General features: G+C 40.4%; 1 protein-coding gene across 14 annotated transcripts in view; it reads right to left on the bottom strand.

Annotated features, from left to right (window-relative positions):
• The window catches only part of STYK1 (serine/threonine/tyrosine kinase 1), a 52,298-nt gene extending 34,028 nt beyond the window's left edge, over positions 1-18,270 (bottom strand). For 7 of the 14 annotated variants that reach the window (XM_035255320.3, XM_054237969.2, XM_035255311.3 and 4 more), the window contains exon 1: positions 17,860-18,056. In XM_035255320.3, the coding sequence (XP_035111211.2) occupies positions 17,860-17,915 (56 nt within the window). In that variant the 5' untranslated portion in view covers positions 17,916-18,056. Of the gene's footprint in view, positions 1-17,512; positions 17,712-17,859 lie in introns of those variants that run through there. The other 7 variants (XM_035255322.3, XM_035255323.3, XM_035255315.3 and 4 more) reach the window with 2 other exon arrangements.
• Positions 18,271-19,655: the final 1,385 nt, after the last annotated feature.

Genomic DNA, 19,655 nt, shown 5'->3' with positions numbered 1-19,655 from the left:
CACCCTGAATCCTTTCTTGAGCAAGGTCTAAGAACCCTCTCTTGGGGTCTGGATTGGGACCTCTTTCCAGTAACATCTTCCTGGAATCCATGAAGGGACTATACTGAAGAGAACCCTCTGGACCCAAAGGAAACAGACTGCAGCACTGCCACTTGGCTGACTTTGGATAAGGGCAGAGTGGGGGTATGTCCTGCCCAGGTGAAGGATTGGATTGGGTTGGAGTCCAACTGAGGAGAGTCTCTCATTAGACAGTGAGGGTTAAGGCCCCTCCTAATAAAAGGAAAGAATATTTGATGGAACTTAGGTCTGAAGCCCAATGTAGAAAGGTTAGAGACCTTCCTAAGATTTAGGGGTTAGAGGCCCCTTTCAGTAAAGTCCCTCTTGTTTAAAAGTGGATTTGGCACTATGGTATATTAACTGCTATTTTCTTTGGACTAATCTTCCTTGCACTCTTTGCTGGCAGCTATGGGTGACAGGATTAGGTGTGCACAGGATCACCAGACATGGGGAGCTTTTTTCTCCCCATAGGGGGAAAACTTGAGAGCTGACGGGACTGCTAGAAAAGACCCTTCACTCCTGACAAGTGGCCACCTGAACTTTGGATTCAATGTCACTGCAATAGGTGGGTCTTTCTCTGGTCTCCCTGAGCTCCTTGCCTTCCCCACCCCACTGTAAGCAACACTTTCTTTCATCCCTTTCCTTTCCTCTCTCTCTGTACAAACTGGTTGTAGAAATGGTAGAAATCACTATCTCTTGCACTGTTTGGATTAATGAGTAAAAGGATTCGTGAGGCTAATCTTACACTGCAGCAAATCTGGCATATTTTGTGGTTTGGAGAATTTGATTTTCTGTATCATTCTGTCAAAGGGAGGTACTTGAGATGGAACACAGGGAGGCACCTTGGGATAGAACAGGCTTAAGTGTGTTCAAGCCAGACTGGCAAACTGGTCGGTTACAAACTTTGCTGCAGGTCCCTAAAACAAACAAACAAACCAACAATAACAACAACAAAAACTGCACGGGGTTTCCCTCTCATCTTGTTTTATATCCTTGGGAGCTTGACCTTGTAACCATGTGGAGTACTTTCAAATTTTGGAATTTATGACATAGTTAGCTCTAAATACTGTTTTAGCAGTGAAAGCCTTTGTTGGCTCAAAATTGCCTGCTCTAGGCTCTTTCTGAGAAGGGCAATAAAAACTGCCCAGAGCTGTAGCTTAGTAGCTAAGGCTTTACCTTTTCACAATGGCAGTTTGGGCTCAGGGTTCAACTTCTGGTTTAGGAAATGCATACGGTTGATATTTATGTGATCACAACTTCTATCTTCCCTTCTTGAATCTTCCTTTCTCTGAGCTACCTTGTAGACTCTAAATCTTGTAAAAACTGCAAACCATCTCTTTTAAAATATTTGTACACTTGTGGTTAAGTCGTAACCTTAGTGAAGTCTTACTGGTTTCACCAGGGAGGTTACCTTTGGTAAAGTTTAAAAGCCAAAAAAATTGGTTGGCCTGGCTAAAGTCAGGTAATAAGAGATTTACAAGGACTTTTAAAGTGCTGTCGTTAAAAGTCAGCTTTAACTAAAAGCAGATATCCAGCACAGTGGCTCACGCCTGTAATCCCAGCACTCTGGGAGGCTGAGGGAGGCAGATCACAAGGTCAGGAGATTGAGACCATTCTGGCTAACATGGTGAAACCCTGTCTCTACTAAAAATACAAAAAATTAGATGGGTGTGGTGGCCTGCATCTGTAGTCCCAGCCACTCAGGAGGCTGAGGCAAGAGAATTGCTTGAACCCGGGAGATGGAGGTTGCAGTGAGCTGAGATCATGCCACTGCACTCCAGCCTGGCAACAGAATGAGACTCCATCTCAAAAAAAATAAAAAAGCATATATCTAAGCTTAAAGTATCTTTATGTTTATTCTCTTCTTGGATACTATTTCTCTGAAGAAAAAAAGGCTTTGTTTCTCAGTGTACTAAATTGTTGATAGGATTTGGCTGTGTCCCCACCCAAATCTCGTCTTGTAGCTCCCATAATTCCCAAGTGTTATGGGAGGGCCACAGTGGACATAACTGAATTATGGGGGTGGGTCTTTGCTGTGTTATTCTAGTGACAGTGAATAAGTGTTGTGAGATCTGATGGTTTTAAAAATGGGAATTTCCCTGCACCAGCTCTCTCTCTTTGCCTGCTCCTCCTTGCCTTCCACCATGATGGTGAGGCCTTCCTAGCCATCTGGAAATGTAACTCCATTAAACTTCTTTCTTTTGTAAATTGTCCAGTCTCAGACATGTCTTTATCAGCAATGTGAAATTGGATGAATAAAATTATTTTTCTCCATTTTGTCTTCTTGCCACTCTCAATACACATGAGAGGATCTAAGTTAATTTCTAACAGCTTGGGACTCCTTGGGAAAAACAGAGGAGTTTCTATAGAACTTATTTTGGAAAAAAAAAAAAAACCTGTTTTCCTTATGAAACAGAGACCTGTTTTTGTTAAAGATCTGCTATTTAACAAAAATTTGTAAAGGATTTAAAAGGGAATTGAAAGCAGATAAATAAATCTTTCTCAAAATCTAATGCTCTGTTCTGTTTTGCATTGCGTTATCTGACTGTTTTGACACTTATGGGTATCAGAAATTGCTTCTTATTATGAGAGAGCTTTGTTGTGTAATAACTATGTAGGAAGCATACTTTTAGGGATGGCTAATAAGTCATGGGGAGATACTCAGCTCTTTGCATGTTTGGATCAGAGAAGCATACTCTTGTCCACCTGGAAGATATGGAAGTGTCCCCCATTGCCACACTGAGAGATAAGAGTCCTATAGGAAATGGGCTGATTTTCTCTTTTTTGGGATCCAAGATCTGGTATAAAAATGGGATTCTTAATTTTTTGGAATCTGTTTTGCCTTCCAGCTGTAACTGCTTATTTGGCTCTAGAAACTGCATGATTTCTTAGCCTTGTTCCTTAAAGGGCTCCTCCCTGAAGTCAATAATTTAATTAAGAAACTTAAAAATTGACAAATAAAAAATCTCAGAACTACTGGATCTTTTATCTGTTGTGGATTTCTATGTGTTGTGTCTGTAATGTTTACATATAAAAGAGCTCTGATTATTTGGTTTAAAAATAATAAGCACTTAAATAAAATATTTTGTCAGAAAAATAAAATCTATAATGCTTTTTAGTTCATATGACTCTAGTAAGCTTTGGGAAACAAAGACAGTTTTAAAGATTATTGGCAAAAATTTTTAAAAAGTCTTGCACATTTAGACATTTGGTCTAAATTAAGCAGATCAGATATTTGGTTTGCTATATGCTTTAAGGTCATAAATTGCTTATTTGAGCTTTGAAAATTCTTTGATATACCTGCTTCAGAGCCATTAGAGTCTAGAAAAGGCCTAGGGATATGTAGAATTAGGCATGCCCCTTGCCTATGCTGGAAAGAATCAGACATTATCGTGTACTTCTGTCTGGTGTCCTAGGTTTCACAACTAATACATACATAAAATCACTTACTTACCAGATTTTTCACCAAAAATAAAAGTTTCTAAGAGTTAACATTGTAACATAATTGAGACTACTGGAAAAACAGTTTTAACATGCAAGGTATATAAGGAAAGTGAAATGTGTTTTTGGTAAAGATTATAAGAAGGCAAGGGAATGTGAAATTTTTAAGCCTAGTTTAGAAGGCTAAGGGGTTAAGTTAAGCTAAAGCTGAAAGTTTGAGCAAATTGTGGAAGATTTATGAAAAATTAATCTTGTGAAAGAAATTCTGTGTAAACGTATTGGCTAAAGTTAAAGGGATCTTACTCAGTTTTTCTGTAAACTGAATATTGGAATAAAAGCACAACAGGGTGTTCTTAGAGCAGTGATCTGCTCTTTAACAAAAATTTGTGAAGGATTTAAAAAGGTTTATGGGAATCTTACCCTTTGGTCTAACTGCTTAAGATTGAATAGATTTGTCTATCAGGTTTTTTTAAAGAATAGTGATTGACATTAATGGTACACTAACACAAAGGGTAAAATCTGGCTTTCTCTCCTGAATAAGATTTTCATGTAATATTTTTTAAAATGAAAGATTTTGTTTGCCTTTTGAATAAACTACAGAAAAAAGAAGGGAAGGAAAAGAGACGTTTGGAAAGCTGTCTTCCCTCCATTAATGAGTAAAGGTTTTGTCTTTTCAACATTTTTGAGTTATTATTTTGACTAAATGAATGATTTGTGGTGACCTGAGATTCTATTTTTGTAATATCAAGTGTTTAAACCTTGATATTTGACAAACTTTTCAAAATCAAATGACAAATTATGTCTTTTTCTGATCTAATTAATCTTTTCATATTAGGTCCCCTAAAGTCCAGAAGAGACATATCTGGCTTAATGTGGTATAGAAATCTATAGAAACCATACAGGAAGCATTATAAAATATAAAATAGTATTTTGATCTCTATGGGCTGTATTTGTATAAATATGTTATTGGTATATGTCCCCCAATTATGGGAAACTCCTATAAATCTAATATGACTTAGTGTGTTATTAGTAATTAAAATTATTACATAAAACTATTGTGTGCCACAGACACCAAATTTCCTTGTCAATCATGTCTCACTGTGGCTTCCCTAAGACTTTTTGTCATTCACAGACAACTGTTGTCTTGTTTTGATCCTCTTTTAAAGGTGCCATATAATCAGCAATAGGACTTTGACAAGTGCTCTTGAATGCAGGTTTCTGATAACTTTGGAGATTTTGACACTAGTATAGAAGAGAAAACTTTCAGGATTCTCATGGAGAGCTGAAATATTCAGGAATATCAAACACAACAGGAGTTAACTGTCTGGACCGAACTAAGACTGAAATAATCCTTTTATGACTTTTGTTTGCTTAAAACATTGCTAATTCTTTGCTTTGTTTTCCCGAGTCAATAAAACTTTTCTCTTGAGCTATCTACAGCTTGTGGCAATTAAGTATACTCCTGTAAACAAAATTTTAGAGCATATTTCTCTCTATCTAATTTCTCCAGAATTTGGAAACTATTTGTGAGTATTCTTAACTTAGAGCAACATAGTTATTTGCAAAAGCGCAAAAAGAATGTTTTCTGAGGCCAGGCGTGGTGGCTCAAGCCTGTAATCCCAGCACTTTGGGAGGCCGAGGCAGGCGGATCACGAGGCCAAGAGATCGAGACCACCCTGGTCAACATGGTGAAACCCCGTCTCTACTAAAAATACAAAAATTAGCTGGGCATGGTGGCGCATGCCTGTAATCCCAGCTACTCAGGAGGCTGAGGCAGGAGAATTGCCTGAACCCAGGAGGCGGAGGTTGTGGTGAGCCGAGATCGTGCCATTGCACTCCAGCCTGGGTAACAAGAGCGAAACTCCGTCTCAAAAAAAAAAAAAAAAAAAAGAATGTTTTCTTTTCAACAGAACATAATTAGATAAACTATTTTTTTAACCAAGTCTTTGACTGGAATAGCATGCTTTCTTTTAAGGAATCAAACTGGACTTGCAGAGCCAATAAAGCTCCTTGGGAAAACTGGCCTCATACCTTGTCTATGCCATCCCTATACAGGGTTCCTGACCTGTAGTAAGTGAAGAATGTCATTTTCTGACAGGCCCAGGAGCCCCAAGTAATCTTGGGACCTCAAGAGAGGGGAATTTACTGAACTCATAGGTATTTGATGGTACAAAACCATGGCTGGCTCAAGGATTTTTTTAAAAAAAGTCTTATCTGAGATTCTTTATTGAATAAAGTTTCATCAAAGTTAACATAAAAAGAACTTATGTGAAAAATAATTATTCTTGCCACACTTCATTTCTAATCAGACCAAGTATGAGACTAAAGCTTATTTTTGCAAACAAATCAGTTCTATTATGATTTGTTTTTAGTACAAATGAGGATTGAGGATAGAAAAATTATGTTTCAAAAACTATGGTACACCTGTTGTTAGGTTCTGGTCCCATCAGTTTTTAGGTTTTTTTTCTGCAATTTAGACTGACCTGTCTTATTTCTGTGAACCAACCAGTAATCTCTGACTGCAGCTCAGAAGAAATAAAGATGGATGGGTGATATAAAAATCTCAATCAGTATTCTAACTCTGGGCAAGTAAGTACTGGAATCAGTTAGTGACCCCCTATCCTCATGGTTCCAACAGTTGCCCACTTCACATAAGCCTTGTTAGTTTACTTAGGATAGTTTTGCTTATTTTGCTCTACTCTTGTGGAATATATTGCTTATGTACTCCATGTAGGAATGCAGGATAAGGTTACTGAATGTTTTCTTAAACTGAACACTTATTAATCCTTCAGATATTACCTTCTGTGGGAAATCAAGAGTATGGTCCTCGACATAACTGATGCTTTGTGACCAAGCTTCTCTCTAACCTGAATACAAAAGACCCTAATAGTTAGGCAGCAATATCATTGTTCCTATTCAGCCTGAAGAAGTTACAGAAGATGGATCTTCATCCCTCTATAGCCCTTAGGATTAAGGATCCCCTTATAAAAGGAAAGAGGGAAATATGTTAGAGGCATTTGAACCAGAGCAGCTCCATCTTGAATAGGGGCTGGGTAAAATGAGGCTGATACCTACTGGGCTGCATTCCCAGACGGTTAGGTTAGGCATGGCATTCTTAGCTATAGAGTGAGATAGGAGGTCAACACAATATACAGGTCACAATGACCTTGCTGATAAAACAGAATGCGGTAAAGAAGCCAGTCAAAACCCACCTAAACCAAGACAGCCACAAAAGTGACCTCTGGTCATCCTCATTGCTCATTATACACAAATTATAATGCATTAGCATGCTAAAAGACACTCCCACCAGTGTCATGACAGTTTACCAATGCCATGGCAACATCAGGAAGTTACCCTACATGGTCTAAAAAAAGGGGAGAACACCTAAGTTCTGGGAATTGCCCATCCTTGTACCAGAAAACTCATGAATGATTCACCACTTGTTTACTGTATAATCAAGAAATAACTATAGGTATGCTCTGCCGAGTAGCCCACACCGCTGCTATGCCTGTGGAGAGCATTCCTTTATTCCTCCACTTTCTTGGTAAACTTACTTTCACTTTACTCTATGGACTTGCCCCAAATTCTGTCTTGAGCGAAGTCCAAGAACCCTCTGTTGGGGTCTGGATTGGGAACCCTTTCCAGTAACAGTCTGTCCTTTACTTTTTTAAATGAAACAATAAAAATGTCTCAAGAAAAAAGTTATCTTCATATCAGAACAGGAGGAGAAACATCATGAGTTTATGGCCAAATTTCCAGAGAAAAATCCTGAGAAGTTTTTGTCTAATTTTTATTTACATTCAACAACAAATATATATTAAGTGCTGTTAACCATTCTTTTCTACTACTCCTTATGTCCCATTTAACCTATTTTTGGGCCTTTTCCCAGGACCCAAGTGAGAAGGCAAAATTTAGGTGTTATATTCTCTATCCATATCATCTCCTCCTCCTCTGGCACAAAACCCACTCTTTCTACACATCAGCATGGAGCAGAGTCCAGCCGATAAATCACGTGCAGTAATCTGCTTTGGAATCCACCCTGCTCTGCTCTCCCTTAACTGACATTTGTATTTGACACAAACTTCCTTGATACTGATTTTGATTCCCACTATTGCCTAGTACAGTTTATTGCAGACAGTTGTAACAGCAAACACTTATATAGTGGTAGTGTTAGGTACTCTTCCAAACACTTCACAAATACTTAGTCATTTAATTCTAATTTAATTTCATAATTTAATTCAAATATTGAGTCTAATTTAATTGCTCTGCATCATGCAGCTAGTAAGCAGTGAAGCTGGGTTCCAACCCAGATCATTCAGTTTTAGAGTCCATGTTCTTAAAATCTGTCCTATGCTGTTTGTCCAGTAGATTCTCAAAAAACATTTTTTTTGCAAAATTAGCATTATCTTTAATATTACTTGTGTTTTTTAAATTGAGATACAATTCAAAGACCGTAAAATTTACCTTGTTAAAGTGTACAATTTAGTGGTTTTACCATAGTCACAAAGGTATGCAACTATCACCACTATCTTATTTTAGAATATTTCCATTACCCCAGAAAGAAATTCCTACCCAATAGCAGTCATTCTGTACTGCTCCCTTCCTCAGCCTCTGGCAATCATGAATTATCTTCTGTCTTTATGGATCACCTATTCAGGGCATTTCATAGAAATTGACTTGTACCGTGTGTGGACTTTTGTATTTGCCTGGCTTCTTTCACTTGCAAAGGTTTTCAAGGATGATCCATGTTGTAGCATGAATGAGTACTTCATTCCTTTTTGAGGTTAAATAATACTGCAATGTATGGATATACAGAGAGATTTTGTTTAGCCATTTATCAGTGGGTGGGCACTTCAATAGTTTTCACTTTTTCACATTTATAAAAAGTGCTGCTGTGAACATTCACATACAAGTTGTTGTGTGGACATGTTTACATTTTTATTTGTATATCGGTAGGAGTGAAATTGCTGATATGGTAACTCTATGTTTAAATTTTGAGGCACTAACCACTATTTTTTAAAGTGACTGCATCACTTTATATTCCCACCAGTAATTTATAAGGAGTCCAGTATCTCCACATCCTTGACAAACACTTCTTGCTTTTTCTCTTTTTGATGGTAGCTCACCTAGTTGGCGTGAAATGATACCTCATTGTGGTTTTGATTTTCATTTCCCTAATGGTAAATAATGCTGAACATCTTTTCATGTGATTATTGGTCATTTGTATATCTTCTTTAAAGAAATGTACATTCAAATCCTTTACCAATTTTTTTGATTGGACAATTAGTCTTTGTTTTTTTTTTTTTTTTTTTTTGAGATGGAGTCTCACTCTGTAGCCCAGGCTGGAGTGCAGTGGCACAATCTCGACCCACTGCAACCTCTGCTCACTGCAACCTCCGCCTCCCGGGTCCCGGTTCAAGCAATTCTCCTACCTCAGCCTCCCAAGTAGCTGGGATTACGGGCACGAGCCACCATACCCCCTCTAATTTTTGTATTTTTTAGTAGAGATGGGGTTTCACCATGTTGGCCAGTCGGTCTTGAACTCCTGACCTTGTGATCCACCCACCTCAGCCTCCCAAAGTGCTAGGATTACAGGTATGAGCCACCGCGCCCGGCTGGACAATTTGTCTTTCTATTGTTGAGTTGTAAGTACCCAGTATATAGTTAGAAACTAAGCCCTTATTAGATACATCATATGCAATATTTTATTCCATTCTGTATGTTGTCTTTTCACTTTTGATAATGTCCTTTGAAGCATAACAGTTTCTAATTCTGACAATTTTGTGTTTGATTGCCAGTGCTTTTGATGTGTGTCTAAGAAACCATTGCCTAACCAATACCACAAAGATTTACACCTATGTTTTTTTCTAAGAATTTTTTAGATTTAGTTCTTATATATTCAGGCCTTCGGTTCATTTTGAATTAGTAAAGGTCCAACTTCATTCATTTGCATGTGAATATCCAATTGTCCCAGCACAATCTGTTAAAAACACTCTTTTCTGCTCTTTATTGTTATTAAAGATAGTCTTTTTTGGCATTATTTTTATTACTATTAGAGATAATGTCTCACTTTGTCACCCAGGCTGGAGCGCCATGGTGTGATCAAAACTCATTGCAGCCTCAAACTCTGGTCTCAAGAGATCTCCCTGTCTCAGCCTCCCAAGTATCTGGGATTACAGGTGCGTGCCATAGCATGCAGCCCACACAGTTTTGATTACTGCAGATTTCCAGTAAGTTTTAAAATCATTAAGTGTGATTCCTCCAACTTTGTCTTTTTCAAGCTGTTTTGGCTATTCTGAGTCCCTTATGTTCTCATATAAATTTTAGAATCACTTTGACCATTTGGTAATTAAAAAAAACACCTGGGATTTTGACAGCAATTATGTTGAATTCATAGATCAGTTGGGGGAGTACGACTATCTTAACAGTATTAAGTCGTCCCATTAAATAAACAGTATGTCTTTCCATTAATTTAGGTCTTCTTTAACTTCTTTCAAGGATATTTGGGATATTTTGTAGTTTTTGGTGTATAAGTAACATTTGTTGATAATAGCATTTAGAGTCTCATGGCCTCCAAAGGTTAAATCAGAATTTGTGTATGATTTAGTGAGACCACAGAATGTTCTGTCTCTGAAAGAATCAGGTTGGGCTACAAAGGCCTCCCGGAGACTGGCCGGAAATGCATTGCATGTGAAGTACCACGGTGTAAGGCCACTACTGATCCTTCTCATACCTGGATAAGCAGACAGAACATAGGGCACTGCATTCTGTAGCTGTCTTGGTGTCAGAACCCAGCTCATTTTCCCCCAAAAGCCCTGAGATGATCTAAATTTCCCAGGTTGTCAAGAACTGCAGGGACAAGAGACTGTGTCCAAAGAATCCACATCCCTAACTTCCTGCTAACATAAATACTTCTGTTTATCCATCCTCCTACAGAGACCACTGCTCCCTAGGCACCCAAAATATGTCTGATTGAGGTTTAAATAGAAGCCCACAAAGACGCAGCCCAATATCACCTCTAAACCTTAAATTCAGGTGTAAAGATGCTAGCACATCTAGCATAGAACAGAGAGCTCTATGCCAGGGTTCAATGAACTTCTTTTTGTGAGCAATCTATCTCACACACCTCTGAATACCTATAAACCCACAACCTGTCAGTAGTTATGCCTTGCTGAAACTATCCAGTCTTTATTGTCCACCTGTTTGTAGACATCCTAAGGTCACACTTTTATGACCTTAGTTCAAGTAAGCCTACCTCTATTTCCTAGTAAATGTTAACTCAGCAAATTAAAAATAATTCACTTTAATATTAGCCCCAAAAAAGCAGACTTAGAAAAACTATTCTGGTGTGGGAGGGAAGATTACAATTGTAGTTATAAATCACATTTGGTTTACCTACACTTCTTTTTTTCTAATGCTGCAAAACTGGAATATTTTTCAAAATTATCTCCATTTTTTATAATAGAAAACCATTTCACAATAATTCATGGCTATTTTACCCACTTCATATTGCATGTGGAAACTAAAGCTTAAGTGAAAAGGTGACTTGCTTAAGTCAGAAAATGAATCAGAGATCCAGTCAGATTTAGGAACTTCCAGTCATGAATCCATTATTGGACTGTCCCTAAATACGAAACATGGATGAGGAAAAGGGAGACAGAGTGAAATCAAGGGCACTTGGGGTTCTGGGAGCTGCCTGGGCTTCAAGAAGGGATGCAAATGCAGCAGGTTCAACTCTCAGTGTCAGAAAGCCTTTCATGCATGCCTTTCACACACTGCAAATGAGGTAACCACACCATACCTTCTGTACCGCTATAATCACACCTCCCTGCTACAGAAACAAAAAAACGTAGTAACAGCAACCCTGTTGTCTATTTTGTGATCTCTTTGACAAACACATGATAAAATGCAGCACGTGCTTCACGAATGCCATAAAATGCTCTATGTGTACAATAAGAAGGGTCCTTTGAAAGCAATGACAAAAACCTAATTCCAAATGTACTGGTGGGGGAACTAAGGCTCAGAGTTCAGATACCTCCCAACAGTTAATTAGCACCTAAGCATTGTGTGTTGAATCTCCATCTGGTGCTCTGCCCACTAGTTTCCCACCCTTCATAAGGCTGACTGGATATTTCATCTATTTTCTTCAGTTGAGTTTTGTAGAAATGAGAATGAGGAAGAAGATCCTGGCCCTTGCAGTTCACGTTGTACCGACACTTTCACAGTTTCTTCTGGGACTTTGGGATGCACATGCATCCCAAAATCTCTACCTGGCTATAGTATTTACATGAAGGCTATAGTATTTACATCCCAGTTCTGTTTTCATTGATGGGGCTTTAAGAATATTCTAATTAATACTCTACTCCTTTTTTCTTCCTCAGCTAGAACGCACTCTGACTTACACAAAGATATCATCTTCAAGGGAAGTTAAAGGAGTCAGGCCTTGAGCCCTGTGAGGAAAGACCACAGAAATAGGAGTCCGGGAAGCCATGTGGTTTCACATCAGATGGGCTGGATTTGTGGAATGTGAGGATCTGAGAATAAGTCTTACAGAATAAATCTGACCACAGGGAGGTCAGAATCAATTTTCAGCATTCCCTCTGCCTCTCTCCTCCTTCCTTGAACCATAACCCAAACCTGTTGATTCTATGACTCAAACCAGTCCTTTCTTGCTGTTATAGATTCTAACTGGCCAGAAGTGGCACTAAACTTCGGCCCAGGCCGAAGAGATGGCACAGAGTATGTAGGTGAGGGCCAACAGGAGCTTCCCCTGTCTGGGTGAAGCCAGCCTGACCTGACTTAACAGGGATTTTGGAGAAGTTGACTCTAAGACTTTTTCATGAACACAAACCAAGGATGACTTGACATACAATTGGTCCTGATAGCTGACTACCGTCAGAAAAAACAAAATAGTTGAGGTCAACTTCTCTCAACCCCAAATTAGCATCTTTGGCAAATATTTTTCACCACTTATTTGGTAGCATAATATGGATATCACGTAATCCTGTCTCCTAAAGTTGTCCAATACAAAGCCTGCATTTATCTCCTACAACACACTACATCTGGATTAAATCATTCAATGTCTGAGTGTACAACTAAAACCAATCATTTCAAGGCTTTTTCCAGAAAGGCACCTGACTTCAAGTGTAGATATTACATGTTGATATGGTTTGGCTCTGTGTCCCAACCCGGATCTCATCTCAAATTGTAATATCCATAACCCCCATGTGACAAGGGAGGGACCCAGTGAGAGGTGATTAGATCATGGGGGTGGTTTCTCCCTGGCTGTTCCTCATGGCAGTAAGTTCTCATGAGATTTGATGGTTTTATAAGGGGCTCTTCCCTCTTTGCTTCCTTCACATGCTTTCTCTCACCTGCCGCCATGTAAGACGTGCCTGCTTCCCCTTCCACCCTGGTTACAAGTTTCCTGAGGCCTCCCCAGCCATGAGGAACTATGAGTCAATTAAACCTCTTTTCTTTATAAATTACCCAGTCTTGGACAGTTCTTTATAGCAGTGTGAGGAAGGGCTAATAGACATGTGTATAACCACAGTGTATAGTTTGAAACACGTTTTTTCCCCTAAACCTTTAGTATCTACTACTGTGTCCTTATTAGAATTCTAACTTAGCCTAGAATTATATACATACAATAATTTTAATTTAGATCAATATTCTAAAAATACCATGTTTCCATATATTCTGTTACCTAACAGTTGAGGTGGGAGGATTACTTGAGCCTGAGAGGTCAGGAATGCAGTGAGCTGTGATCATGCCACTGCACTCCAGCCTGGGCAACAGAGTGAGACTCCATCTCAAAAAACAAAACAACACAAAACAAACTAACTGTTGATATTCCTTGTTGTCACTATGCCATGAAGGATTTTTTATGAGAAGTATGAGAAGATCGAGATGGCTTTCGGGGAGCACATAAGTCCCAGAAGCTTGGATACGACTTAGACTGCTGGGGGCTAAAGAAAGAGTGAGCATCAGGAAATGTTTCTGCTTCCTGAAGACTCACCCTTAGGAGGTAGTATTCACAATATGATAGGGCTGAACTCTAACTGCCCAATTCAGGAGAAGGCGTAGGGAGGAAAAGCTAGGGAAGAGGCCGCCTGGGCTGACGAGGTGAGAACAACTGTAGGAAATGAGGTTTTAAGCCAATGAATGGATAGAAACCCCTTTCATCACAGTTAGCCTTTTCATATCCAGAGGTGACTGTCTCCCTTAAACTCTAAACTATCTTATTATTATTCTGGTTAGAAATCTCAAAAAAATTCAGAGAAGTTAAAAAATAAAAGACTTTTTATTTTTCAAACCTGGAAAAATCTCCAGCAATTTCTGTTCAAACTCTACCCTTCATTTTTGAAAGGAATAAAAATAATAATAAAACAACTAAGGACCCCTGAGGTAGGTGCCTTGTTATTTGCTCGCAAAGAGAGTACCAGAGCTTGAAACAGATTTCAGGTCCCCTGGACTGAGAACTGAGAGAAGACTCTATCTACTCTACACGGATGTCTGTATAATTAGCGTCCTTTTTTTTTTTTTTTTTTTTTTTTTTGAGATGGAGTTTCACTCTTGTCATCCAGGGTGGAGTACAGTGGGATGATCGCAGCTGACTGCAACCTCTGCCACCTGGGTTCCAGCGAATCTCCTGCCTCAGCCTCCCAAGTAGCTAGGGTTACAGGCACCTGCCACCATGCCCAGCTAATTTTTTTTATTTTTTGTATATTTAGTAGAGACAGGGTTTCACCATGTTGGCAAAGCTGGTCTTGAACTCCTGACCTCAGGTGATCCGCCCGCCTTGGCCTCCCAAAGTGCTGGGATTATAGGCATGAGCCACTGCACCTGACTGTAATTGCTTCTTTACCTTTGTGCATATTCATTCCCCTTCTACTTTCATTTTCTCCAGTTAGAAACTATGCCAAGTCATGATATGCCAATGCCCAACCTACTTATTCAATACTTAACCAGTTTGCCTATGAGTATCTGTTTCTTCCCAACAAGACTGCAATTTCCTTGAGGGCACAGTCAGCTTCCATAGGTCCCTCATAAGCATACCCCAGAAGTAGGCACAGAACAGTAGCCACATCTAAATTCAGAAAGCATGTTGGGGAACTAGAGACTGGGCTGGTTGGGAGGACAAAAATGAAGTGGCAAAGTAAGAAGAAAAAACATGAAACGTTCATGAGAATAAAAATTTCGGGACCAGCTATTTTGTTCATTGCTGTAGCCCTAGCACCAAGAGCAGTGTCTGGCATATATTAGCATTCATATGTTTGTTGAATAAAGAAGTAGCTAAATTCACCTATGAAAATAGCATTGGAGCTGCAAAAAGCTTTATAGAAAAATAACCTATAGAAACTAATTGAGCATAAAGGATTAAACTATAATACTAAAAGTACAAAAGAGAATGGGGAGTAGTTTCTAACAGTGTTATATAGGAAGTACATGGTTAATTAGCTTAATTTAGCCATTCCACAATGTGTACATGTTTCAAAACAACATGTATATGAAAAATATATATAAGTTTTAAGTTTTTAAAATTAAATGTAAATTTTAAATATATCTATAATAAGAATAAAGAATACCCAGTTGGGAAATCTCAGGTATGGTAGACAGAATAATGGCTTCTCAAAGATGTCCATGTCCTGATCTCCAGAACCTATGAATATGTTGATTTTCAATAGTGTTGAAATAGCAAAGGGGAATTAAGGTTAGAGATAAAATGAATCAACTGACCTTAAAATAGAAAGATTACCCTGGATTACCCAGTGAGTCCAGTACAATTACAAGAATCCTTAAATGTGGGAAAGGCAAAAGTGTGAGTGTCAGCATGAGAAGACATAAGAAACACTCGACCGGCCATTGCTGGCTTTAAAGATGAAGGAAGGGGCCATGAGCCAAGGATTGTAGCAGCCTCTAGAGACTGGAGGAGGCAAGGAAGCTGATTCTCCCTTAGAGCCTCCAAAATGAACCATCCATCTGGAGACCTGTCCATCCATTTTTACTTTTGCCCTCCGGAACTGTAAGACAAAATTTTATGTTGTTTTAAGCCACCACCTTCGTGGTAATTTGTTACAGTGGCAACAGGAAATGTATGCATTCAGGTTAAGAGAAAACAGAACTGCAGAATTACATAACTCCTGGCAGAATTTCACAGCACATGGTTGTTGGGACTGGTTGTAAGGGCTTGGGATAGGCGGGAAATAGTTTCTGCCTGAGACAATTGAAATAGATGCAATGCTCAACTAACTTGTGCATAATTAAAGACATAAGTTGTTAATGGGTTGAACTGTATGCCCCTCCAAAATTAATATGTTGACATTCTAACCCAGTAACTCATAATGTGACTTTATTTGGAGATGATAGTGCAGAGATAGTAAACTACTATATGATCCAGCAATCCCAGTGTTGGGTGTATATTGAAAGAAAATGAAATGGGTATGAGGTACTTAGGATGGATCCTAATCCATTAAGACTAGTGTCGTTATAAAAAGGGGAAATTCAGAGACAAATACGCACAGGGAAAACACCACATAAACATGAAGACAGCCATGTACAAGCCAAAGAAAGATGCCTGGAATAGATGCTGCCCTCATGGCCCTTAGAAGGAATCGATGCTGCCAACAGCTTAGTTTTGGACAGCTAGCCTCCTGAACTGTGAGACATTCATTTCATTGTTTAAGCCAGGGGTCACCAACACCCAGGGTGCCGACACCGGGGCACACAGCAGGAAGTGAGCAGCTGGGGAGCCAGCAAAGCTTTATCTGTATTTACAGCCACTCCCCATCGCTGTCATTGCCTCCTGAGCTCCTCCTCCGGTCAGATAAGCCACCGCATTAGATTTCCTTTCTTTCTCTCTCTTCCTTTCTCTTTCTCTTGTATTTTTTGGTAGAGATGGGTTTTGCCAAGTTGCCCAGGCTGGTCACAAACTCCTAAGCTCAGGGCGATCCACCCACCATGTCCTCCCAAAGTGTTGGGATCACAGGGGTGAGCTACAGTGTCTGCAGGCATTAGATTCTCACAGGAGCATGAATGCTATTGTGAACTTCACATGTAAGGGATATAGGTTGGGAACTCCTTATGAGAATCTATTGTCTGCTGATGTGAGACGGAACAGTTTCATCCTGAAATCATCCCCCACCACCAAGCTCATCTGCATCCATGAAAAAATTGTCTTCCACAAAATCAGTCCCTGTGCCTGGTGCCAAAAAGGTTGGGGACCGCTGGTTGAAGCCAACCAGTTTGTGGTACTTGGTACAGCAGCCCTAGCCAACTCTCACAGTAATGGAGGCACTGAAAGAAAAAGTCTCTGATTTTCATTGAAGCAAATACTTCATGATGTCTCACTGAAAGACCTAGTCGCCCCCTAGCTGGCAGTCAGTGGAGATTGCAGTGTACTGAGTGGGGGAACCAGGTAGACAGCACAGAGTTTTGTTTGCCGGTGTATTTCAGTTGAGCTGTGCTGCACGTTACGGTAACCACCTCCTTTACTGAAACAACTACTTCCCACTCAGTAGGAAAGAAGTGTGGTCGCAAAGGTGTAAGAAACTCCAGTGTGGAGAGGGCTCATTACAGAAGGAAGCAACAATCCCAGAAATGAAAGAAAGCAAGGAGGCAAATGCGGGATGAGGGGTTGACGGAGAAAAATGAAAGAGGAAAAAAAAAGACATTAAAAAAACAGAGGCCAACATGGTGAAACCCATCTCTACTAAAGCTACAAAAAAAAAAAAAAAATTGGCCGGGCTTGGTGGCGTGCACCTGTAGTCCCAGCTACTCGGGAGGCTGAGGCAGGAGAATCACTTGAACCTGGGAGGCGGAGGTTGCAGTGGGCCGAGATCGCGCCATTGCACTCCAGCCTGCGAGATAGAAGGAGACTCCTTCCCCGCCCCCGGCCCAAAAGAAAGCAAACAGTGATTCAGTCAACAAGAGATAGCACAGCACACTGTACAGTTTTTAAGCATGGTTATTGACATCTCATTTAAATATCGCAAGGACCCTGGAAAGTAATTACCGTATTTATGCTTCGCAGATGAGGGAGCCGAAGTTCAAAGCAGTGAGCCCACGGTCTGAACCACTATGCAGTCCCCTGACAAGTAATTTCTGTAACCTCATTCTTTCTCTCTCCTCCCTCTCCTGATGGCCCCATCTCCAGAAATGAACAGAGGTCCCCCATTCCCGGGCTTTCTCATGTTTCTCTCTGCACCAAATCTGCTGAGGCAGGTATAGTCCCTCACCATAGAAACACAGGAGCCAAACATGCTTGTTCCGAAGGAACACAGGCCAACTCGCCTGGCGATTTCTGTTTGTTCACATAAATACAAATAGCAGATCTTAACCGTTCCGCTCCCAGTCTCTTACCTTTTCCTCCTTCCCCAACTGCAAGGTCCGTGAGTCCCCAGCTGCCTCCCTGCCATTCCCCTCCCACCCTCTCCACCACCCCCCCTCCCCCGCGCGCCCGGCCCCCGCGCCCCGTCCACTACCGTGTCCCTCCTCGGGTCACTCCGGCTTCAGATGGGACCGGCCCAGGCGGAGGGGAAATAGACTGGGTTGGGTATGGCAAGGCGTGCCAGCCTCACGGAAACGCTTCCAGTCCCTCCTTCCCACTGCGGGGCGTGGCTGCCGGCAGGCGATGGAGTTCGGGAGGGCTCCCGCGAAGGGAAGTCTGCGGGCTCCGAGGTTTCCGGGACTCGCCACACGCGAGCCACGGGAAACCTCTGCTGAAACTGTAAAGGCTGGGCTTGTTGCTGATCTGCACTCATTTCTTACTCCAGTGATCGCTGGTCAGGCGTCACGGAGTCTCCCGCCCAGGTGAAAACGGAGTCACGATACAGGGCAACAGCGCCACCCCACGGCCGGCCCCATAGCAGCGGCCTCCGTTGGCGCCTTAAACGGTCAGGATTCACATTCAGGTGGATTATTCTGCGCCAGGAACATTCTTCACCTGAAGGCTGCTGCGGTGATACAAGACAGTACTGAGGGGCCGGGCGTAGTGGCTCACGCCTGTAATCCCAGCATTTTGGGAGGCCGAGGTGAGTGGATCACCTGAGGTCAGCAGTTCGAGACCGGCCTGTCCAACATAGCCCTGTCTGTACTATGCCGGGTGTGGTGGTGGGCACCTGTAGTCCCAGCTACTCAGGAGGTTGAAGCAGGAGAATCGCTTGAACCCGGGAGGCGGAGGTTGCAGTGAGCCGAAATTGCACCACTGCACTTCAGGCTGGGTGACAGAGCAAGACTCCATCTCAAAAAAAAAAAAAAGATAGTATTGACCACTGCGGAGACGTGGGGGAACCTATAAGGAATTAATGGGAATTAAAAATCCCAAGATTATGCAATTGATCATTATTATATCCTGGGTTCTCCTATAGGGAAACAGTGAAGAAGGTAGTTATGTTACGTGCCCAAATGGAAATTAAAATAATAGAAAAAATACTTAAGAAAATAAATAGCCGAAGGAATTCCAAGTTAGATATTAACATCTAATACAAATTGTATTAAAGAAATAAGGGTCATAGGTAACTTGAATATGTGACCAATTTGTTCAGCGTTGAACGCATACCAAACACAAACTCACATTCATTAGAGCAAAAAGAACTTGGGTGCAATGTAATGTGAAATATTTAGAGACTAAGGTATGTCAATTCTCTAGCGCTTTCTCTATTGGCATTTTCATTTCCTTCAGAGCTTTTGAAAAACAGGATGAATTGTACTTAATGCCATTGAATTGTAAATTTTTAAATGGCTAACTGTTGATTTTATGTTATGAGAATTTTACCTCAAAAGAAGGAATACATCTGATCGGTTATTGTTCTTTCCATTCTTTATGTCACAAGTGACAAAGCCAAGTAAACTGATTGGAACTTCGTTCTGTAATTTTCTACTCTACCTTCTCAAGCATGCTCCTTGGTGACAGATACAGTGCTTTAATCATTGTTTAAATGTTTGGAGTATATTGCTAGGGACCCATTCTGATGTACGAAATTTCATTTAAAATCGAGTTACTATTGTAGTAATAGAAGTTATAACCGCTAGGATTTAAAATAAAACAAAATATATAATACAAAAGGGGAGCCAAAATTTTACTCTCCAGTTTTGTTGAGTAAATCAAATAAATTATACATTAAAACATTTTTGAGATACAGAAAACACTGTGAATG

Source organism: Callithrix jacchus, chromosome 9 (genome assembly GCF_049354715.1).
Source record: "Callithrix jacchus isolate 240 chromosome 9, calJac240_pri, whole genome shotgun sequence".
Lineage (NCBI taxonomy): Eukaryota > Metazoa > Chordata > Mammalia > Primates > Cebidae > Callithrix > Callithrix jacchus.
The sequence above is the reverse complement of the archived record's forward strand: the minus strand, read 5'-3'. Positions and strand labels throughout refer to the sequence as shown.